General features: G+C 43.9%; 1 protein-coding gene across 1 annotated transcript in view; it reads right to left on the bottom strand.

The window, feature by feature from the left end:
- Nucleotides 1-7187: 7187 nt before the first annotated feature.
- The window catches only part of slc30a6 (solute carrier family 30 member 6), a 109074-nt gene continuing 91755 nt past the window's right edge, over nucleotides 7188-24506 (bottom strand). Inside the window, exons 11-15 of the mRNA XM_075481407.1 lie at nucleotides 18543-18662; nucleotides 15473-15575; nucleotides 14104-14151; nucleotides 11953-12021; nucleotides 7188-8313 (exon numbers count right to left, since the gene is read on the bottom strand). Of these exons, the coding sequence (XP_075337522.1) occupies nucleotides 7762-8313; nucleotides 11953-12021; nucleotides 14104-14151; nucleotides 15473-15575; nucleotides 18543-18662 (892 nt within the window). The 3' untranslated portion in view covers nucleotides 7188-7761. The remainder of the gene's footprint in view (nucleotides 8314-11952; nucleotides 12022-14103; nucleotides 14152-15472; nucleotides 15576-18542; nucleotides 18663-24506) is intronic.

The raw sequence follows: 24506 nt of genomic DNA on the forward strand, positions 1-24506 counted from the left end.
TCGCCTTTCGACCCGCGTCGGACCCTAGTCTTTTTGCCGAGCCGAGTTTGGTGTGAACGCAATTGACGCGGGTCGGACGTGGGCGTGGCGTGAGGAGTTTAAAAGACAGAATGGACAGCTGATTCAGAACAACAGCGACAGGTGAGGACAAGTTTTACTCTGTTTTAGCCTACATCAAGTTCGAGACATTTTTGAAAATGGCCAACTGGGAAGACAAGGAGGTCCGCGAGCTCCTCAGTCCCCGAGCAGAGGACGTTATTTACCGCCACATTTCGGGGACGGTGAAAGATGGACCTCTGCTGGAAGGGCTGGCGAGAAAGATGGGAGAGCGCGGTTTCCCACGCAGCAAGACGCACCGTAAAGTAACATCTCCATGAACTGCATATACAATTGCATAAACGATATCTCAAGGTGTCCCGCCATCGTTTGTTTGAAAAATTTGATGCAGACAGGTGTATTTCACCCTACCTCCGACGAATGGCTTGTGCCTACATCATTGTACACGCCCAGCATTTTATGTGTTTCGTGTGACGCTCTGCCACTAGGCAACGCCCCCTGAACTCGGCTTCAGGCGACATGGATCACCTGAACACGCCAAGCGTTCACATTGCTCGACGCGGGTGGAAGGTGCAATTTGGACCCGCTAAGGTAGCGGGTCGCAGTGTGAAAGGGGCTTATAATTAAATGAGTCCTGTAGTAGCAGGATTAACTCTTCCTTGAATGTTTTATAAAAGGAAGCTCCCAATCCATCAACTCCCGGTGACTTCCCTGATTTCGCCCGACCGATTGCCTCTTGAATCTCTTCGACTGTAATCTTCGAAGTCAATATTGCATTTTGCTTTGTGCCTATTGCTGGTAAGTCTAAGTTGTCTAAAATATTCATCAAGTGTTCTTCACCTGCATGACTTTAGTGGCTTTAGATCCTCCCTCATTATAAGTCTGTTTTATAAACCTTGCTTTCCTTTCCACCTCTTCTAACAAGATAACATCTATTTTTTTTCTGACTTCTTTAATCTGATCAAATATATCTGAATCTTTTGACTGCTTGTAATGCTGTTCCAGTTCTTTTAATTTTTCAATTTGTTTCTGATATGTTTCTAGTCTGACTCTCTTTAAAAATGCTGTGTGTGAAATCAACCTCCTTCTGATCACTGCCTTCAGGGCATCCCATAAGATTGTCGGATCAACTTCCCCATTGTCATTTTCTTTCCGATATCTGGTTATTTCCTCTTTTATTTCTCCAACTAGTCCCTTATTGTTCAGTATGCCTTCGTTAAGTCTCCATACTGTATTTTTCCTCTTATTGTTCAAATAAATTTTTAGGTAAATAGCACTATGGTCTGATACATCAGCCACCCCTATCTTACATTCCCTCACTTTGTGTGTATCTCCTTTACTCATTAGAAAGTAATCAATTCTGGAGTACATAGCATGTGGAGCTGAGTAGTGGGTATAATCCCGATCAAGTGGATGTAATTCTCTCCATACATCCTGCACATCCATTTCTAACATCATTGTTTTCATATATCTATTAATTTGTTTTTTGTTTCTCTTCATACTTGTAGTGTCTAACCCGTAATTCAATACCACATTAAAATCCCCACCGCACACTAATGTCCCTTCTGTTTCCAGATTTATAAGATCAAAAACTTTTTCATAAAATGCTTTTCCACTTTCCGGAGGAGCATACACATTGAGCAGTGTCACCAATTGATTTTCTACATTCCCTTTTATCATGATATATCTTCCCTTTTTATCACTAACTTCTTTGATCAGTTCGGACTCCACTGTGTTAGATATCAGTGTCACCACACCCCTCTTGTGATTCTGCCCAAAGGAACTGGAAAATGAGTTCCTGTAGCCCAGCTTTTTAAACTTTGCATGCTCCTCCTGTGATAGGTGAGTTTCTTTTTTTTCAAAGAAAAATAACCTGCATTTTCTCTCTTCTAAACTTAGATAGAGCTTTATTTCTTTTTTTGATATTGTTTAAGCCGTTAATGTTCAGCGACACCACCATTACATCATTATGTTGCATTGTTTGTATCCCTTGAAATAATTCCTAGCCCCTCCACTGTAATGTTGTCAAGCAACGTTTCCCCATGAACAAAGTATGAACGAACACAAAAACTGAACTTCCAAGCAAAAAAGAGCCTCAATCCCCATAGGCCCTGTCTCCCTGTTGGTGGGAGTGGGGGATAACTTTTTCTGAACAAAAGGCCCCCCTAGTGGTTTGGGGTATACCTAAAATAGGCCTTCCCATCCTACTAGGTAAGTCCAACAATCAGTAGGTTCCTAGCTCTCTCTATCGATTCACATGTAAACATAAACATTAGAGAAGTCTCATTTGTAGAAGAGGGAGGGTAATCTTAAGAGTCGCCACTCTTAGTCTTCTCTAGTGGAACCCTTTCTGTTGTATCAAATTTAGATAAAGATAAAAAATAAAAATAAAAAAACATCTCATCAACCTTTACCTTAAAAACAGTAAGCCTTTAACTCTTCTGGGCTCCCTAGGGACTCTTCCCCTCCCTCTCCCTCTCCCTCTCTCTGTTGACCAAAGTCTTCCTCGTCTCCTCATCTAAACTCCTGCAGCTTTTCTCTCGCTCGGTTCGCTGCGTCTTGGTTGGCGTCCTCGGATGCAGCGGATCCTCTGTTTATCTCCTGCCTCTCTCCGGCGTGTTGCCACGGTGAAGTTCTCCGGATCCGCTCCTCGAGTGAAGGTTGGCTGCTGTGCTGCTCGCCCGTCTCCAGCCCTCTTTTCCGCGTGTCCCGCGCTGCGTCTTCGGCGCTATTATAAATCTTGGGCCCGTCTGACCAGTGGATTCTTATCCTACTCAGAGGTGTCTGAAAGCGTATCTTTTTATTAGGGCTATGACTCGATTAAAATTTTTAATCGAGTTAACTACAGGCTTTGAAATTAATTCATCAAAATTAATCACATTTTAATCGCATATACTTTATCCTTTAGAAAATTAACATTTTCAACAATATTTCAACAAACACAGAACATATCCCTATTTGAAATCTGAATGTAGCATGCATGAAAACACAGTATATAGAATCTTGGATGTTAAGCTGCGTTGGGCCCCCGTTAGCTTCCACGCTAGCTGCTACATGTTTAGCGTTGAGGTGATATTTGAGGCTTGATCAGCGGCGGCGCCAGCGATTTTTTGTTGGGGTTGCTATGCAGTTGCTGCATGAATGTGAGGGGTTGCTAGTCAAAACAGCACACACACACCCCGCGCATCAACGCAACAACGTTATCGTTGCAATACACCTAGCAGCATTTCCGGTGCTAGAGAACTACAAACATGTCCGCTATCGACGAACATCCAGTCTTCAATACAACTCAATGGGATTTACAAAATGTCAAATAAAACACGACAGAAGCAACTTTTCGCTACAAAATTTGATATGGATTACCAGTGCACACCAGTAACCACTCCGGTGAGTTGAGAAGTTTGAAAACGGACGTTTATTGTGCTTTTACGGACCTTTTAAGACATGCACATGACTAGCCGTTCTGAAGCAGGTTGAGAAGAATCAAAATTAGGCAAATACCAGAGACAGCAGTAAACATCAAAAAAGCGGTGAGGGGGGTTCTAAAACATTGCAGACGACTCAGAAAAGAGGCTTAATGTTGAAAATACAGGAATTCCCCTTTAAGTCCGCCGTGGGCAACACTGAAGTCACTATTGCATACAGTGCACCTCGCCACGGTGTCATCGTTCTTCACCTTCACTAGACATGGATATACTTTAGTATATTCTGCTGTAAAATGAGTCTTATATTTTAGTTTTTTACTCGAGGATTCACCCTCTGCTATTTGGCAGGATGCACAGTTTTGAGTGGTAACTTAGGTGACTGTCAGAGAGTAAATTGAAGCCCTCCCACAACAAACGTTATTGGCTTATTTTGCTGATTAAACCAATCAGCGTGCTCTAACAAGCAGTCGCCTTGAACGCTCGTTGAACAGAGCATCGCTTTGGACAGATACGCACAGGTTTCACAAGCAACCTCTCAAGGGCCGTGTATACTTTCGCAGCAGTGTGTCACAGTGAGCTTGTCGCTGACACGACACAGTTATTTTTGATTTATGCCTACTTTTGAAGCGCTGTCTGCGCTATGTTATCCCACGCCACAACGCAAGAGGGACAATCACGAACAAGCTAGGATTGTGGGTGTTACAGTTACGGAGGTCATTCAACAACAATGGCGACTGGACGAATGCGCACTTTGATTGAGATGCAGCTGATCGATCTAGAAATAGAAGAAATATTGCTACTACTGTAGCTGGCAGAGAGGGAAAGAATCGTCACGGTTAGCACAGTTAGCGTCATCATTAGCCGGTTAGCAAACCGGAAATACGCATAGTGTAGAGCGGATGTAGAGTTGACCAATCAGAGGCCTCCTTTCTCTCCTCCCTGCGGCGATGTCTGCGGCACTGTCCGCGGTGAGTTACAATTTTGGGGAGGTGCACCAGAGTGTCTGCGTAGTGTCTGCGTTAACTGCGACACACACGCAGACGACCTGGTTTCCGACCATAAATCAGCCTTCACACCCCTCTCTCTCTCTCTCTCTCTCTCTCTCGTGCCTGCGCAGTCCAAACGCGCATGGTGCACGAGTTATTGTGTTGCCTGCACGCTCTCACTCGCATTGGAAAAAAAAAAAAAAAAAAAAAAAAAAACACTCCCTCGAATAGTCTAAAATCCGGGATATTTTATCCGACTCGCGGGCATCCGTGATTAACTATCAATATCAGGGAGACTCCCGGAACTTCCGGGAGACTTGGGATGTCTGATAGAAGGTCAAGGGGCAAGACAGCCCCAGCCCGTACGCAACCACACACGCACACACAGGCATACCTGTCCATCTCATTCATTCATAGCCCGTTCACTAAGGATAAAATAGCCAATCCACAAAGGCTACTTTGCCCACTGTGTTCCTCAAATAAGTTTTGATCAACTTCATCTTGGAAAAAAAGAGCTGGGAGGGAATGAGCTACAGTGCGGACTTTCTATCTCATCTCATCTGACGCACAACAGTTGTAGGCGACAACTTTCAAGAGATAGTTCTACCCGGCGGGCTTCCAACAGTAGCCTCGTACAGTGCTAAATCACACAGGCACGACATTACGTTCAAACTTGCTCACACCAGTCTGTCCGCTGCCACAGCGGACACATAGCCTACTCAAGCCAATCTACTCGCATCACATTATGGCAGAGGAAGCACGCTGGCAACCTAACATAAAGTAAAAAGTTTGTCCGTTATTTTCAAAAGATGGCGCTAACTGCACTGACTAGGCTACTTAGCAAGTAGCTCTAGATAGACTGCACGCACCTAGAGTCGACTAACAAACCAAGTTACAAGAAGACTATTTGATAATAGCATATGAAAAACAACTGGGTTTTCCTACCTTATTTGTGTTGCTTGAAGAAGGACATTCTCAAAATCGCCATATTCCAGTTAGAATCGCCAAATATCCATTTAGAATTGCAGTTTAGCTATGTTATGAGTGAATGGGTGCTAAAATGAGAGGAAAACTGTAACATATGACTATTCAAAAACGAAATAAACTGAGAATACAATTAAATAGGGTTTCTATTTATCTCATAAATCTGCTTTATGGAAATATTATTTTAGACCTCCGATTTCCCCGGGTAATTTAGAACAGACGTGATTGGCTGACTGTAGAATGACATCACCACAGCTACTGTAGATCTAGGAACAATGTGGAAAGCCGTTTCACCAGTAAAGCTGGTGTTTTATACCTTTCCATATGTATATTTATCAGCTAAAGAACGAAAAACGGGGATAGGCTACCACGCAGCAACATACGTGATTCTTTACTTCTTAATATTGTTGTCGTTGTTGCACTGCACTTCTGTTCTTTGTGAGCAGTAAACCTGCCTCGGGCCCCAAAGTTGGGGTAGCTATGGGGTTGCTGAGCACATTCTTGGGGTTGCTATAGCAACCGCAAGCAACCCCTTAGCGCCGCCTGTGGGCTTGATACGCTGCGGTGATAGGCAAATTCCTTGTTGCATAATCTGCACACAACCACGCTCTTGTCGACGCTTCCATCCGTCTGTATTTAAATAAAAAAATAAATTAATTATAGTGTGCGATTAAAATGCGTTTTTTTTTTTAACGCGCTAATATGTGTGTAGTTAATTAATCGAAATTAACGCGCTAAAGTCCCAGCCCTACTTTTTATCTTTTAGAACCTTTTTAATTTCGGAATAGGATTTACGTTTCTTCATCACCTCGGTGGGGTAATCGTGGTCAAGAAATATCTGTCTCCAGAAAAGCTATCAGGCTTGTGTTGATAATAATAAACTCCTGGACTATTTTCAAACTTCCAAATGCATCGTTTGGTGAGTACACACCATATTTGTACTACTGTAGAAGTTTGGTGTCATGGCATATGATTTTAGTGTGGTAATTTTGGAGATACGGACCAGGATCCATTAACCCTTGTACGAAGCTATTCGGGATAACTCAGTAACTCAGCTGATGTTCAGCCAATATCGAAAAAACTGCGGGTGGGCTACTTGGCTGGATATCACGGTTCAAATGACCCCAGGTTGAATCTACTCCGGAGTATCACTTTAAGGTTTTTTTTAAGGTTTTATTTTTCCTTTCTTCTGTGAGATTTCCCAAAAAACTCCAGACCAGTGGAGGCACATGGTTCCTGGTTCTGGTTCCTTCCTCGTGCACGCTCACGACGGGCACTGAACCAAAGCAGAGATTTAATGTGATGCTTCGGCTTCCTTTTCGGCAGCTTTAACTGGACTCATTTAGATTTAAACTCATTTAACTGGATTAGTACCGATCTGAACTGGACGGCATCTTTAGTTGTGAACTGGTGATGATATAGAAATAAAATAAGAGTTAAAAGATATCAGAATCTTTCCTCCCAACTGAAGCGTCTGAGGTGACAGCATTTCTTATGATCAGTCACGTGCACGTGGAGTAAAAAAACGTGATTAGATTATGCAACGGTACACAAAGCGATGGCAGAGGTGCAAAAAACGACTTCAATCAAATGCAAAACCTCCCGAAAAAAAGTCTAAAATTTGGAAAAACACGTTTTCAGAATGACTGAATGAACCAAAGTTAAAAAACTTGCCTGAACTGAAAAAAATACCCTCAAAATGACATAAATCGACTGCAAATGACCACAGAAAACCTTTAAATTTACTGGATTTTTATAGACAAAACAGAGACTTAATGTGACTTCGATATAAATTCACCCTGAAACAAGTGATGAGCACGTTCAGAGGGGGTCAGAGGGGGTCAGAGGGGGTCAGAGGGGGTCAGAGGGGGAAACGTTACACCAACTTCAGCTTTAATCTTTCTCTGGAACCCTCTGACCCGCTGAGAACCGGTTCTCCTGCCGGGCTTCTGCAGAACCGGCTCCAGCTCTGCGGTTTGGTCCGTTTCAACACTTTAACTTTGGTCTCAAACGGGTTTTAAATCCTGTGAGAAGAGAACTAAACCGTGGTTTTTTATTCTCACGTCGTCAGTGGAAGGTGATTTAACGCCGTGGCGTGCGGTCACATGACGCTTTCCCCTCTGGTGGCTTTAAATGCTTTGGTTTGATCATCGTTCTCCTCGTAAACAACCAGGAAGAAGAGCTCTGCTTCCTCAGTCAGTCCCGTAACCATGGAGATCTCCATCCTCTTAATCTGAAAAATAAATACCCCGGAGTCGCCGCCCAGGAGAACGCTACAGCACCTACAGCGCCGCTCGCCATGTCGGCGCTCAGGGTCGATACTGTCTGTACTGCTGGGGGCCCAGAGGGTTGCTGGTTCCGAACCGGAGCGCGGCCGCCGGGCCCTGCAGGGCAGTTCTGTAGCTGTGAGGCGAAGGTCCAAACTCGGCGCCGAGTCCCGGGCCGGCTCCGGGCCGTGCCAGGCCCTGACTCAGCGTCCCCGCGTAGGGCGCCGCTCCGTAGGCGAGTCCCAGGCCGCCGTAGGGCCGGTGCTGGCCCGGGGCCGGCAGCACCACCGGCTGCACGTTCCGCCCCGGAGTGTCGAAGGAGAACTCAGGAGGAGGGCCGGAGAGCCTGGAGGGCGTGGAGGTGAGCGGGTCCAGCAGCCCGGGGGGCAGCGAGGCGGCGTAGCCTTCAGCCGTGCCCGGGGGGGGGGCAGCCGAGGGCGAGGAGAGGGCGCCGGTCAGGACAGGTCTGCTCCAGTCGTCCTTAAAGATCTGCACCGTCAGCGTGGAGACGAGTGGAAGCAGCCGGTTGGTGACGTGAGCCAGAACCAGCTGCTCGTTGGCGTCGCGGCGAATACGGACGTGGGCGGAGCCAGCCTGAAACACAGCAAGAGTGGACAGGAGTGGACAACTGTTACAGAGAAAAAACATGGAGGAGAAAACCAGAGAGACTCAGAGGGAACCGGGTCAAAAGCCTAGAACTGCGTTCTTAGAACTGCTCTGTCCGAATGTGGCTAATGACAGCTGTGAGAAGCAGGAGAAAACTGTCAGAGACCGAGCTGAGCCGCTCAATTCAGTCACATCTGTGCAGCTTTGAGTGTTTCTGGTTCTGATCCAACTCAGCGTGTTCATGTTCAACCTTTTCCCTGGAAGTCTGACCTTAATACACCCAACTGACATCTTTGTTGTGGCCTCGTTTTTGTCCTCGCAGGAACATTCAGAGCTCGAAAGGACAAAACCACTGAGTAACACAGTAACACACACTCAGTGACACACTCGCGCTCGGCGCCTGGGGCAGGAGTGCAGTCAGAGGGTCAAATCAGTTTGGACAGCTGCTCTGTTAGCGGTGGGCCAACAGCGAGCGCTTGTGTAACTGCAGCAGCGTCGCAAACGACAACAACAGCAGCGGCGCCATCGAGAACACAAACGCAACAAAAAGGCATCAGGGTAAACAAAGGTAAACAGAAGGCAATGCGCCACCTGCAGGCGGCCGGCGGTACGGCCGCTCGGTCTGACATCCGACGGGATTCAGCCGAGGAACAAAGAGCTCAGTCCTGATCACAGAGAACAGAGAATAAAGCTGGGGTAGAAAGGAGATGGAGTCTTTCTGCCAGGGTCCATGACAGCTTTCCTTCCCTCTGACCATCACTGATGTGCAGCTCCTGATGACCTTTAATGGAAGTTAAAGTTTGAGCCTCACCTGCAGGTCTGATGAAGGACTCATCAAAGTAAAGTTCAATCATGGTCAGCCTGACTCTTCAGAACTCTAAGAGCCAAAAAGAGCCTCATTTCTTTATCCACCGGCAGGAAAACGTGGGATGTGGGCTGCCTTTTGTTCAAGCTTTCTGTCCTTTCTTTAAGGAGTCTTCAGGAACAGTTCTCCAGGCTTCTTGAAGGACATCCCAAAGCTTTTCTTTGGATGTGGGCTGCCTTTTGTTCCGTTCTCTGCCAACATGATCCCACACTGCTTCAGTAATGTTGAGCTCCGGGCTCTGGGGAGGATTCATCCCTCCATCAGACCTGCTGCCACTGATTTTCAGCCCACTTCTTGTGTCCTTTGGCACAGCTCAGCCTTTTCTCCCTGTTTCCCTTCCTTAAGAACGGCTTCTTGACAGCCACCCTTCCATGGAGCCCATTTCTGATGAGGCTTGGGCCAACAGCAGATGGATCAGCTGAAGGTCCAGATGCATCTCTCAGCTCCTGTGTCAGGTGTTTGCTGGATTTTTTCCTCTTTCTTAAGGACATCACTTTCAGATCCTGTTCATCTGCTGTAGATAGTTCTTTAGGCCTGACACTTCTTCTTTTGTCCTCCACTTGTCCAGTTTCCTCAAATGTTTTAAGGACACACTGCACACCATGCTGAGATATGCCAAGTTTTCAGCTAACAGCTCTTTGGGAATCACCTTGTTGCTGCAGAAATCCTGTTTTCTGTCTGTCAGACTGTGTTATCTTTGCTGTTTTTCACAGATGCAGCTAAAGAAATGGGAACAAATCTTAGTTCCAGTCTAAAACCCACAAAGAGCTTCTAGATTATTCATTTCTGGTGGCATAAAACAGTTTAATCATTTCATTTATATTCATTGTTCCATAATTAGTCATTAGATTATATCTTATCTTCCTTTTTTAAGCTTTAAATTTAATCTAATTTACTTTTTCTTGATGTTGAATAACATGTAATTCTTATTATTGTCTGTTTGTTTTCCTACTTTTCTACTTTTAGATGTGATAACGTTCATTATTTTGGGATTAGGATTTTTTTTTAAACTGAATTTCTTCACTGGTTCATCCCTTGAGTTAGGAGCCTTTTTCCTGCCTGAATGGTTCACAGCTCAGAGTTAAGTGGCTTAACAGAGAAAAAATGGACTGAAAATGAGGGAAAAGCAGAAAAATGTCCAAATAAAAACGTTGAAAAACCTACAGAAAGTGTTGAAACTATTGCTGAAGATCACTTAAGCTGCTTGGATGCAAAATATAAAGACATAAAAGGTGTCTCATGACCAAAATGCTTCAAAAACCACATAAAATACTTAATATGGCTGTCAAAATCATTCAAATGTAGTTTGAAATTAATTGTTATACAAGAAATTATAATGAAATGTCTGTTTCTGTTAATTTTAGGCCACTTTTTGAGTAAATTAAAGCTGCGGTCGGCAACTAATTTCAGTCATATTAGCTTGAACTGTCATGGGATTCTGGAAGTAGAATATTAAATAGGCTGTTTAGGAAAAATAACAAAATCTGTAGCTCCCTCTAAAGCCTGTAATCATGCTTGCAAAAACCGAGCGCTCCCGGCTGTTTTTAACCAATCAAGTTAGGGTGGAGGAATCCTACCTGTCAATCACAGCTTGTGCACACGCTGCTGAGCGTGAGTCTGCCCCAGCTTGTGTGCGCTCACACTGGTGTGAACTCACGTGCACAACCTCGTCCACAGAGGGGGAGGGGTTTGGGGGGCGATTCGGAGCTTGGTAGAGGTTGGGGGAGGGACCTGAAAGTTGTATCAGTTCGAATTTTCTGACTTTAGACTCGCAATTTTGAAAACCTGCCGACGGCAGCTTTAATGTAAAAAAAAAAATCTAATAATTTTTTGTTGCTCGTCTGACTCCAAATCTCATCTGTTACTGAATTTTATTCCTGTTTGGTGATATAAAGTTCTGTTTTTAAAGTCCTGTGACAGGCTGCTGGGAACAAAGTGCCTAAAGATCCAGTTTAAAATGGCTTCTTTGCTAAGTTGTCTGTTCTGTGTGGACACAACTCTGGTTCATCCCTTGAGTTAGGAGCCCTTTTCCTGCCTGAATGGGTCATAGCTCAGAGTTAAGTGGCTTAATGAAGAAAAACTGGACTGAAGATGAGGGAAAAAGCAGAAAATGTCCAAAGAAACAATTTAAAAGACGTTCAGAAAGCTGCAGAACTGTTGATCAGGACACTTTAAAGCTTACAGGTGGACTGGATCAGGACGATAACAAACTAACCAAACTGATAAGCGACTTCATAGCCATGCAGCTTGAGCTTTCAGCCACAGAGGAAGAGGACATGGAGTAACAGGTGGGTCTTCATGTTTGGCCACACTTCAGTTGAATTAGCTCCAGTTAAAGGTTGTTCTTCACTTCTCTGCTTATGGCAGCCGGCTTGTTTTCTGTTGACAACGTGCAACACAGATGACAACTCAGCAGACAGCAGCAGTGTTTCCTCACTAAAGTGGATGAGCAGAGCGGGGGAAGGACGGGGAATCTCCGCATGAATGACTTGTTCCTTCTTCACGTCTGGCTGAGCAAATCCCTTCAGATCGCTGCTCCGATCCGACAAATGTCGAAGACGGAGGAACGGGAGGAAGGAGGGTGAAGAAAAACTCGGATGAGCTGGAGGAGGAGGGAGGCCGCACACTGAGGTGTCTGAGACTTACAGCAGGGAAGGATTGTGGGAATTCTCTTAAACAATTAGAGACTGAAAATGAAGCCCAAGCTCTAAAACACAGAAGAAGAAGATGAGCTGTGGCTGCAGGACCGATTTAACACTCACCAGAGATCCAAAACCAACGGTCCAGAAGTGCTCGTTGCGAACCTCCAGAACTCCGTCCAGAGTCGACACCTGGTTGGACACATGGAGAAACAATCAATCAAACCGTCGTTAACACCCATGCAAACTTTCACAGGATTATTCTGTGGTTCTGGGCCAGGAGAAAAAGATAAAAGCCACAAATTAAATAGAATTCTTTTGTAATGTCCTTTGAATTATTTAGGAAATCTCTGCTCCATACTTATTTTATAATGAGGTAATTTAAAGGGTTTCCACAAAGGATCTGCAGTGGTGTGTCGAGCTAAGCTAAGCTAAACTAAGTAAGATTAGATAAGACAATATGAAATAAGCCAAGATAAGCTGAGCTAAGCTAAAATAAGTAATGGCCCTGTCACACTGTTGCGTATGAGAGAAGTGTATGAGTTGCGTATGAAAATTAATAATATAATTTTCATACGCACGAAAAGTCCTTGAAAATAAAGAATTGTGCGTATACTTACCGTATTGAACCTATGAGTAGCGTATGGTCAGCGTATGGACAGCGAATGGACAGCGAATGTTAGCAAATGTCAGCGTATAACCAGCGTACTCTGCGTATGACTAGCGTATGAGTAGTATATGAACTGCGCATGCCCAGCGTACGTTTCAACACGCCTATATCAGCAGCCTTTCCACATTGCTCCATTATTGCAGGAGACGACGCGCTATCAACATCTCTCGAGACATTCATCTCGATCATGCCTCCCAAGAAGCAATCGTCGTTTGCCCAGGCCCTGGGCCGAGGCCGAGGTCGAGGAAAAGGCAAAAAAACACAAGAATCATTCTCACCCAAACCAGCTGAAATGCCTGATGCACCTGCGGGTGATGAGTTACATGCTTCTGAGCCATCAAGATCCCCAACTCCTCCTGACCGCTTCCGTGAATCGTCGGTTGCCTCAGATATGTCAGTTGCCGCCTCCATCTCCGCCCGTCTGGCTACACCTTCATGTCAACGTATGGCAACTTATGTCCAGCGTTCTCGACCTATCAGTAACGTACCTATATCGTACCTCTAGCGTATTCAGCGTATGCCTAGCGTATGCTTAGCGTATGCTTAGCGTATTAACCATACGCTCGCATACGCACAAAAGTTTTGAGCATGTTCAAAAATGTATTTCTGCCTCAGCGTATGCCAACATATGCCAGCGTGCTTGAAACGTATACAACCTATGCCTAACGTTCCCCTAGCGTATGTCAGCGTATACCAGCGTATGAGTGATAATTTTCATACGCTAGTGCCATACGCAACAGTGTGACAGGGCCATTAGATAAGATAATATGAAATAAGCCAAGATAAGCTGAACTAAGCTAAAATAAGGTAAAATAAGTTAAGCTAACCTAAGATAAGATAGGACCATATAAAATACGCTAAGACAAGCTGAGCTAAGGTAAGCTAAGGTAAGCTAATCTAAGCTACAATAAGCTAAGATAATATGAAATAAGCCAAGATAAACTGAGCTAAGCTAAGCTAAACTAAAATAAGATAAAATAAGTTGAGGTAACCTAATTTAAGATAAGCTTAGATAGGACAATATAAGATATGCTAAGGTAAGTTAATCTAAGCTACGATAAGCTAAGATAAGACAATATGAAATAAGATAAAATGAGCTAAACTAAAATAAGATAAAAATAAATTAAGCCAACCTAAGATAAGATAAGCTTAGATAAGATAGGACAATATAAAATATGCTAAGGTAAGCTAAGCTAAGGTAAGCTAACTTAAGCTAAGCTAAGTTATTTTATTGATCCCAGACACAGGTAATTTCTGTGTTTGAGTTACCCTTTTTGTGTTTAGGAGCCGCTCTGCTTTAACTGTAGTCTGAAGGTGTTTGTGTTCACAGAACTGATATCATGTGACTGCAGCTACCTGCTCTGAAACACACTACACCTGTGAGCTGTACACGCCTCCTACACGTGTCCTACACGCCTCGGTGTTCAGATGCAACCCAAGGCTTTCAGTTGCAGATTTATGAAAAAAAACCTAACAAACTTAGAATAAATAGAATCAGAAAATAAAGAGAATTAAGCTCCACAGCATCGATGTCAAGAAGTTCTGTTGGTCAAACAGAGCTGAACTCTTACCGCCCAGAACCTGATTAAGACATTTCCTCTCACCTCTCTGAGGAGCTTGTCCAGCTGGCCGATGACGTGGGAGGGCGTGGTCTGTGCACAAGAGACAGCAAAACATTAGCAATCAGAGACAGCTTAAGCTTAGATAAGATACGACAATATAAGATACACTAAGGTGCTGTTTACACATACCCGGGTATTTTGAAAAACGCACATTTTCTAACCTTTGCAAAAATAACTAGGTGCACACAGCCCCGTTTTAAAAAAAAAAGAACACGTCTACATTGATCAGCATAAAAACGCTATCAAGAGCTGTTAAATTACGCCAAGCCTGACGGTGGCAGTGTTAGAACAATGAGAATTCCACACAAGCCAATCAGAAGCCTAATAGAGAACCGCTGACAGGAAGAACTTCCGGATCCTTTTCAAGAAGAAAGTATGGCGCCAGGCTCATGTGTGTGGACTGACAGCGAGACTGAGTTACTTTTAAACGTTGCGCTGGACTATAAAACTGCTAAAGCCCTGAAAATTGTATGACTGTAATTTTCAAAATCACACAAGCGAGTATAGCTCTCAACAACAGAAATGCTGCTAGTACCTCCATGCTTGCCAGATAAACAATGGACGGAGAGAATGGCGTTTTCACGCTAGCATTCTGCCAACATGGCGGATAGGGGCGGGGCTCTGTACTATGACGACAACTCCTTATTCTCAAGCCCAAAACTCCGTTTTTGTCTCTTTCAACCAGTTTATACACAAACGCTAAACGGAGTTTTTAAAAAAATCTCCACTTTTGCCAGAGTTTTTTTTATGCCTCTTTTTCGGAGGAAAAAACTCCGTTTGTGTATAAACGAAAGGCACAAACGAAGGGAAAGGTCTTTGTTTATCAAAATACCCGGGTATGTGTAAACAGCACCTAAGACAAGATGAGTTAAGCTAAGCTAAGCTACGATAAGCTAAGATAAGACAATATGAAATAAGATAAGAAGAGCTAAACTAAAATAAGATAAAATAGGTTAAGCTAACCTAAGATAGGACAATATAAAATACGCTAAGACACGATGAGCTAAGCTAAGCTAAAATAAGCTAAGATAAGACAAAAAAATATGAAATAAGCCAAAATAAGCTGAACTCAGATGAGCCAAGCTAAGCTAAGCTAAGCTAAGCTAAGCTAAGATAAGATAAGATAAGATAAGATAAGATAAGATAAGATAAGATAAGATAAGATAAGATAAGATAAGATAAGATAAGATAAGATAAGATAAGATAAGATAAGATAAGATAAGATATGCCAAGACAAGCTGAGCTAAGGTAAGCTAAGCTAAGGTAAGCTAACTTAAGCTAAGCTAAGTTATTTTATTGACAGAGTCCCGCTGGGGGTGAACAGAACCGTGGAACAGAACCGGCGTCTCACCTGCAGGAGGACTTTGCCGCTGTAGACGCTCATGGGATACATGGTGCCGAAGGTCATGAGAGCGATGGCCACCGCGGACGCAGTGTCCACCGCGTTGTAGTTACTGACCACAAAGAGAAAGGAAGTGTTATTTATGACCACCATTGATCCGCTTTCACCAGTTAAACCAGTTTAAATAGATGGTAACTAAGTAACTAACATCCAGATTCACTCCAGGAGCAGCATCTTTACATCTAGATTTAGGTTTATGGTTCCTTTTATCAGAACCAGGGGTCCAAGTTCAGCCCCGACTCGTGTAAAAGTTTAACGGGGAAGGAGGAGATGCAGAAATGAGCCAAAGCATAGATTGGTTCAGAGAGATATCAGAAACTTCAACCCTAATCCCTGATGGGGGACATTTTTCTCCACTTGGGGTGTACTTTCTTCTCTAATTTCACACTGGAAATAGTGATACTCATATTTGGTCCAGTTGTGCATTTTTGACAATTTTTTCAAATTTCAAAGACAGATCATATACAATGCAATTTTTCATTGTGTAGTAAAAAAACTCCTTAATTTCTGAAAAGGGACATTTTTGTCCCCTTTTAAAACGACCTAAAAACATAATATAAACATCACTACCAAGTTTTCAATTATTTAAAAAAAATTAACCCTTTAGATGCCAATTTGAACTTCTTAGCCCAAATTTTGAGCCTTTAAGGTGCCAGTATTTTCAAAACATTAAAAAAAATTTAAAATCCCTAAAAATCAATGTTGACATATCCCAGACCATAATTACCCCCGCTCAAAAATTCCACTTCTATATATTGAAAATATATAAATTTTTTTTTTTACAGATATTGGCGTTTACATCGTATAAACCAGTATTTAAAGGGTTAAATTTTTTGAAAATAATTGAAAACTTGGTAGTTATGATCAGAACTGAAGTGGAATAAAAGATCTACGAAAAAAAAAAACGGAAAAAAATATTAACATATGACGTTTTAAGGTCGTTTTAAAAGGGGACAAAAATGTCCCTTTTCAGAAATTGAGTTGTGTTTTAAATCAGGTCTGAGGGTTAAGTAGATGTTGGCTTCTCTCTGACAGTTTTTACATCCCAGATGTTTGAGGAGCTCATTTCTCACTTTAAATCGTAGATTTATCAGTTGGCCTGAAAGTCATTAAAAGCAGTAAAAATGTTAACAAACTGTTAAGTTACAGGCTGATGATTCGGCTTAAAAAGTAAATTGTTGGACAATCCTTTACTTTTATAATCAAGGCTTTGAGGCGTCATATCAAATTCAACATAAAACACAGACTGAAAGCAGCATAACTACAAACTGGAACTGGTTTAATGAAGCTTATCAACCCGGAACACACCTCCATCAGTCAGATAGCAGTTGCTTTGGCTATTAAAGGGATAGTTCGCCTCTTGACATGAAGCTGTATGACGTCCCATACTAGCAACATCATTTATGAACATTTTCTTACCACCTGCTGCGTCCTGTGAGCCGAGTTCCAGCCTCATTTTGGCGTTGATGAAGGTAGTCCTGCTAGTTGGCTGGGGTTTAAAAAATAAAGCGTTTTGCTTCTCAAAACAATATGCGTTCAAAAGAGTAATACATTTGCATCCCAAAATCGTTCTCCAGGAAAAAGTCAGACCTCACAATCGCTTGGCCCTATTTTCTCTCCCTTCGTATCACTGCCTGCTGACGCCTGCCGACAGCCGCGCCTGTTACGGTGTTTGCTGCTCGTGTAACCGTTGTCTGCGTTGTGTTGCGTTTTTAGAAGAAGGACCGACACTCTTTTAGCTTCAGGATTGGACTTTTATTGCCTGAATAACGATATGGAAACCGACCGGTCAGCTCACAGTCGCAGCACAGCTTCATGAGAGAAAGTTAGCAAGTTTAGCTTAGCCTTCGAGCCAAGATCGCTAACAAACATTATTTTAACATTACAAAATAAAAACACATCTAGTCAAATGCAATGCTGTCGCCATCTTACTGAGCATAATATATAATAATAATCCTGCTAACTGTATTATTACATCACATACAGTTTCAGTATAACGCTGTGCTTTGTGTAACAAACCTACCATGGGCTCAGTCCTGGTGTACTGGCACTGCGCCTACATCACAGCCCATATTTACGTGCTGAGGAGAGCCCTGCCAACCAGTGCGCGTCCATGATACACGAATAAAGGTAAATATAATTGGCAGTCACTGTGGAAGTGGAATCAACAGCCAACCCGTTACACTCGGAAGCAGGGGACTGCTCGGTCTGCACTTCGGTCTGCACGGTCTACACAGCAGGAAGTGATACGAAGGGAGAAAAAATAGGGCCAAGCTGTCAGCAGTAGGGCTGTAGCGATACACTAATCTCACGAAACAATTCGATTCAAAACGATTCGATACAATGCGATTCAAAACGATTCAATACGAAACACTTCGATACGAAACGATTCGATACACTTACATCATTTTCTGGGGGAAAAAAAGGGGGCCACAAAAATAAACAGTTTTGCTTCTCCGCCCCGCCTGATTCACAGTGTTTACTGCTTGGAAAGTTTCCCTTTCTGTCGGCAGGCGGCAGCAGGCAGTGATACGAAGGTGGAGAAAATAGGGCCAAGAGATTGTGAGGTCTGACTTTTTCCTGGAGAACGATTTTGTGATGGAAATGTATTACTCTGTTGAAAGCATATTGTTCTGAGAAGCAAAACGCTTTATTTTTGTGGCCCCAGCCAACTAGCCGGACTACCTTCATCAACACCAAAACGAGGCTGGAACTCGGCTCACAGGACGCAGCAGGGGGTAAGAAAATGTTCATAAATGATGTTGCTGATATGGGATGTCATACAGCTTCATGTCAAAAGAGGCGAATTATCCCTTTAAACCAGCTGCTTGGATATATTTGATGGTTTTCAGCTGAACCACGGGTGGTTTTTCATGGCTTTGGAATGAAGTGAAGATAAAAATGATAAAAATAACTAGAAACAGTGAGTGGTGCAGGTCATTAAATGGTTCTAAATGTTCTCAGGTGGAGAATGTTCGGTGTGCTGTTATCAGTGGGACTGAAAGAGTTTAATCCTTACTTGATTTCTATCAGCATGTAGGTGGTGCAGAGGGACAACGCTCCCGCCATGTTAATCAGGACGAACGGGTTCATGCGGGGCAGCAGGACGCTGCTGAGACCTGGAATGATGCCACACAGGCTGCAGGAACACAGGAACAACATGAGTGAACAGCATCGCATCCACATTTACTCACCAAATCAATTCCCAAAGCTCCCAAATGTTTAAGAAAAAGCAAAATATTGAGTGAAGCAACCCAAAATAACAGAATAATAATAATCTTTTAGTTGCATCTGTGGGGGTGGGGAAACATGTCGTACAGAAGATATAAAACCTGTCAGACGGCAGTTTAAACATGTTTATTATAGGGCTGGGCGAGTTAATTCGTTAATTATTTAACGTCGATAAATATTTTATCATACATTAACGCAGGTTTTATTAATTTTTTTTTTTTTAATTTTAATTTAAAGGGAGGGGGGGCTTTTGTGCCTTTAATGGATATGAAAGTTCAGAGAGACAGGAAGCAGGGGGCAGAGAGAGGGGGAACGACACGCATCACAGGGCCGTCTGATGCGGGACTCGAACCGCGGTCAGCTGAACCCACTACGCCACGGACCACCCCTGTTTTATAATTTATTTTATTATTGTAAAAGTCTGCTGCTCACAGGCTTTTATTTTGTAAAAGTAAAAGTAGTAATCGGCGGATCCACCAAACCTGGAGAAGGGTACGGAACTTTTACTCGGAATTCATTTTTGGATTTTGCGTACAAATGCGATTAATCGTGATTAATCAGGGAAATCATGTGATTAATTAGATTAAAAATTTTAATCGTTACCCAGCCCTAATTTATTATAAACTGATATCAAAATGGAGTCTGTCCTTCGGAGCAGCTGCAGGTCGTCTTCCGAGTAACCGACCCTGACAAAGGAGACGACCCAAAGCTAAACCGTGACGCCGGTTATCGACCCAATAGGTCAACGCGGGCTATCTGACTCCGGATATAAATGAAGGGGATCCTGGATCCGCCTATTTTAGCTCATCAGCTTGTGGCTCTGCCGTTTCATTCAAGCAGATCTGAATGTGGATTTCATCAACTTCTCCGGTAGTTTAAAATGATTTTAAAAACATTTTAAGAGGCGGATGTGTCTGTATATCTGAGCGAACAGACCCTTTCAGAAGGGTTAAATCTGGATTTTACAGCCCCAGGTTTGACCACATGAAATTTAAGACCTTTTTAAGACCTTTTTAAGACCACAAAAAATGAAAATTAAGACTGGGGTCGCGACCCTGGGGGGTTCGATCCCCTCTAGGACACAAAACACCACGTACACAAATCAGTTTAAAATATGTAATTTCACAGGTCATGCAGAGCAGTCACTGTACATATTGTGGACAGGTCAAGTAATTGAAAACACAGGTAAAAAAACACATATGCTTAAAGTGTACTTTTGACAACTGTACTTAATACAAAGTACAATATTTTCGGCGATTTAAAATGCGCTTCATTGCATTATTAGTGCGCTTGAGCACTACTAAAGCGGTACTTCAGCACACTTGCAGCACTGAGTCTGCTAAATTGGCACCACTTTTGGACAGCTTTAAGTGCACTACTAGCCTATTTTAGAAATTATGATCCAGACACAATTTAAGAAGACACAATTTAATAATGTAATCCAAGGTGTTCTACAGGTATTAAGGGTGGAACACAATCACAGGGTATTGTAGCAGCAATTTCTGAATCGCTAAACATAGCTTTGAACAGTGTTCCAATGCCTTCGTCAGAGTTGTAAGAGTGGTGGTCTGTAATTGTCTTTAACACCCAGAGCACCTCTGCCCGAAGTGACTGGGCGCCACCAAACCCTACTGACGGTGCCCTTTGCCGCCGGGCACGGTTGTTGCTGGCCATCTGTGGAAGAAGTTGCGGTAACTTGACGCTGTTCACCCCTGCAGAACATCGTGATGCTCGGTTGACGTTCTTGAGCTAGCTTAGCATGTTTTGCGCTCCTCATGTGAGAGTCCAGGGCAAGGTGACCTAATGTTGTAAGTTTGAATTGTTTACGACAGTATTTACATCTCGCCTCCACGTCAGTCTCCGGGGCCGCGAGCAACCAGCTGCTGTATTTTGGATCACTTAGCCATTGCGGGTTAAATTTGCACTTTCCCATCTTCGAAACAACTGACCACCAACTGCCAGGCGGGTTGGCTCACGCGCACTGTCACTGTCACTGTTACTGTACTCACGAACTCTCAGGCTAGCCGAGACCTGTGTGCGCATGCTCCATACACGTTCGAGCGCTCTGTTATTCATGTTTGACGTTCGTAGGGGCTGTGGTTCGTTCACGTTTTCTGCGTTGCTCGTAATTCGCTACAGATTGGTTGAGGGGGAAAAATAGACCAGAGAAATTTAAGACCTATGTATGACATTTTAGACCCGTGACACACATTTAAGACCTTTTTAAGGCCTAGAATCGGGGGTATTTTTTTAAGACTTTTTTAAGACTTTTAAGACCCCGTGGCTACCCTGCACCAGCGAGACGAACCTATGGTAGCATTTATTCATGAGCTGATGATGCGACTGGCACAGAAACCTGAACGGATCTACCAGGCGGTTCGGACAAAGGGACGTTTCCTCGTCCAAAGGAGCGCCCGTCGCTGTGAGGTGAACTCTGGACGTGGTCGTCACCAGTTTCCAGAATGTCTCTGGTGTTCATGAGTGAAAACGGCTCAAATTTAACTCGTTTTTTCCAACTGTGATGATAAAATCTTTTACAGTCCAGCAACTTTCCGTTTGATTCGAAGCTTTGGAGCAGGAGATTCCTTTGGGTGGGTTTTATTCCGCCTCGATGCCACGAGGTGACGGATCGCAGTAAGAAGTTAACCGGTTCTGTGACACTGAATACCCAGCGAGTCACCTGAGGTGACCTCACTAAGTTACTAATCCTGAACCCCGAACCAGGGTCAGGAAGATGGCCGGCCGGGTTCCTCACGGGTCGGATCTTTCTTTGTCACAGTTGTATCCATTAAAATGTAAATGTAAATGTACTTTATTTCTACAGCCCTTTACAGACGATCCTTACGGTGTACCAAAGTGCTTTACAGTAGGTAATAAATAAAGAGAAGAAGAAGTAAAAACAAATAAAAACAATAAAAGAACAGTGAAAGCTATAAAATACAACAAAATCAAATAAGATAAAATAAGATAAAAGTGTCATCATACTACTGGGTATTAAAAGCCATCCTAAATAAGTAGGTTTTTAGCCTAGATTTGAAGAGGCCCAGGTCAGAAATAAGACGCAGAAAGCACAATTAAAAACCCGATGCCTGCTCAGATGTAGGTTTTCATGTTGGTATCCCAGCGGTTTTCTTTCCTGTGGGTCAAACGGCTGAAGTTTAGGCCTCCTCCCCTCAGCTTCCCTCAGCTCTGTACGTGTTTGTCCTCAGGATTAGGCCTTTAACCTCATCACGCCGTCATAATGGTCTTTATGAGACTTAAACTGGACTTGATGGGATCATTGTTGTTTGGTTTCATGTTCTGCTGCTCTGAGCCTCAGCAGCCCTCAGTCAGCGGGTCACATGATGAGAGTAATTCCATTACAGCTATGGTTGGGTTATGCTCCTTATTTGGGCAAAGGGTAATTATCCTTAGGGGCCGCGGCTCAGTGGTTAGAGTCCAATAACCGGAAGGTTGGTTAGGTTCGATTCCCACTCTCGCCACTCAAAAATTGGTGGAACTGACAGCTGGAGGGGTGTCCGTCCACCTCCCTGCCCCGGCCTTGAGCAAGGCACCGTACCCCCAGGCTCCCCGGGCGCTGCGAATGGCCGCCCACTGCTCCAAGTTGGCATCTGTCAAAGCGTGTCATACCCTCTGATCAGCCCTCCTGTCCCTCGGAGTCAGCCCCTTTTCAGCCCTCCTGCCCCTCGGGGTCAGACCCTTTTCAGCCCTCCTGCCCCTGGGGGTCGGACCCTTTTCAGCCCTCCTGCCCCTGGGGGTCGAACCCTTTTCAGCCCTCCTGCCCCTGGGGTTGGACCCTTTTCAGCCCTCCTGCCCCTCGGGGTCGAACCCTTTTCGGACCCTTTTCAGCCCTCCTGCCCCTCGGGGTCGAACCCTTTTCGGACCCTTTTCAACCCTCCTGCCCCTCGGGGTTAGACCCTTTTCAGCCCTCCTGCCCCTGGGGGTCGAACCCTTTTCAGCCCTCCTGCCCCTCGGGATCGGACCCTTCTCAGATCTGTGGCACTCTTTAACCTCGGGAGCCCGTTATTACACTCAGTGGGGTCACATGGCCCTGAAAGGATCGGATTATTGGCTAAATTACAATCAGACAGTGAGCTGAGCAAGGGTAATTCTCCTTGGATATATGGCGGTGAATGAATGGGATCAGAGGCACAAAGCGTGTCATACCCCGGTATGATAGGTGGCGCTGTACCCATTCCAACTATTGCTAATAGAGCCACTTACTGTTGACCTCTTCACCACCAACAACAACAACAAACTCAGGCATTGAAGAAAGATGGAGAACGCAGAGCAAGATGAAGCTACGTCCCTCTACATTTGGTCTGTGATGAGCTGCTTGTTGCACAAACTCGATGCCCAACGGAGCATTCTCCATCGCGTTGTTTGTTTCTTTCTGACGGCGACAACAACAGTAATATCCTCTCCTTTGACTTCCGGGTCACGACCCCGGGAAAACATCTGGAGCATGCGCAGAACGCAAAGTCTAATTCACCACGTGCTTCAGCGTCTACAAGCAGGTTTAGAGTGACTTTCAACCCAGTTATCTCAGGGTCTTAATCCGATCCGATCCAATTCTTAGTCAGATTAAGGTGTCTACATGCACTTAATAACTCAGTCTGTGTTCGAAACCGCATACTACATACTGCATACTACATACTGCATACTACATACTTATCGATCAGACAGTATGCAGAGCGTTTACCCACAATGCATTTCGCTCCTACCCGAGCCGAAATCAGCCGGCCTGAAGCTGATTTCACTTAAGCTCTAAACTCTGTAAACTTTAGCAACATTTGAAACATTTTCAGGCGAGAAAGTAGTCGTTTAGATCCCCAACGTGTTGAAAATCTGACAAAATACCGGCTATTTACAATTTTGTTCCCACGAATTCGGCACTACTAAAACTAGCCGCATGAGCAACGCACTTCCGGTTATTTTCACAAAATAAAACACCCGTTGCCTTTTATCATAGGGAAAGCCATTACGATACAATTGGTGCTTTTGTTTTGAAAACAGGAAGTGAACCTACCCTCGTTGTTGCTAGCTTGAAACTGCCGTTTTGACAGGAAATGACAATCGGCGGCGTCACGTTGCATCTTGGGTAGTTTGAGCATGAGTAGTAACCTCATGATGCATACCCAACATTTCGGAGAATCTAGCATGCATCCAGGAACTTCTCGCTTATTCAAACTCGCTTACTAACTCGTAAAGTTAGTATGAGTAGTGGGAGAAGTAGGAGAAGTATGCGGTTTTCGAACACAGCCTCTGTCTGATTGTAATTTAGCCAATAATCCGATCCTTTCAGTGCCATGTGACCCCACTGAGTGTCCACGCAGGAAAATCCCTCCCGACCGTCAGAACAAGCCGTGACACGTCGGTATTCTTCCTTGAAAAGTCCTCTTTAATCACACCAACATGTCAGAGTTCCAAACCACATAACGATGAACGTTGCCTCCTCCAAACGTTTGGAAATATTCCTTTGAAGCAATACAATGTAACTTCTCAAAAAGCCCATTATGGAGCTCCCCCTACAGGCTTGGAGGTAATGTACGGTTACGACACTGTCGTAATTACAACACCCTTACAACAGGAATACAACAGGAAAATAGTTTTCCTCAGTTATAACAAACTAGCGAGTCACTTTCCGAACACAGTGAAACATCAAGCAAGTATAACACAGCACAAAGCATGGCAGCAAATAAGCTACTTACTAATCCAGCAGAAAGGTGGCTAGCTCTGAATTAAACTTGTA

Source organism: Odontesthes bonariensis, chromosome 2 (assembly GCF_027942865.1).
Source record: "Odontesthes bonariensis isolate fOdoBon6 chromosome 2, fOdoBon6.hap1, whole genome shotgun sequence".
NCBI lineage: Eukaryota > Metazoa > Chordata > Actinopteri > Atheriniformes > Atherinopsidae > Odontesthes > Odontesthes bonariensis.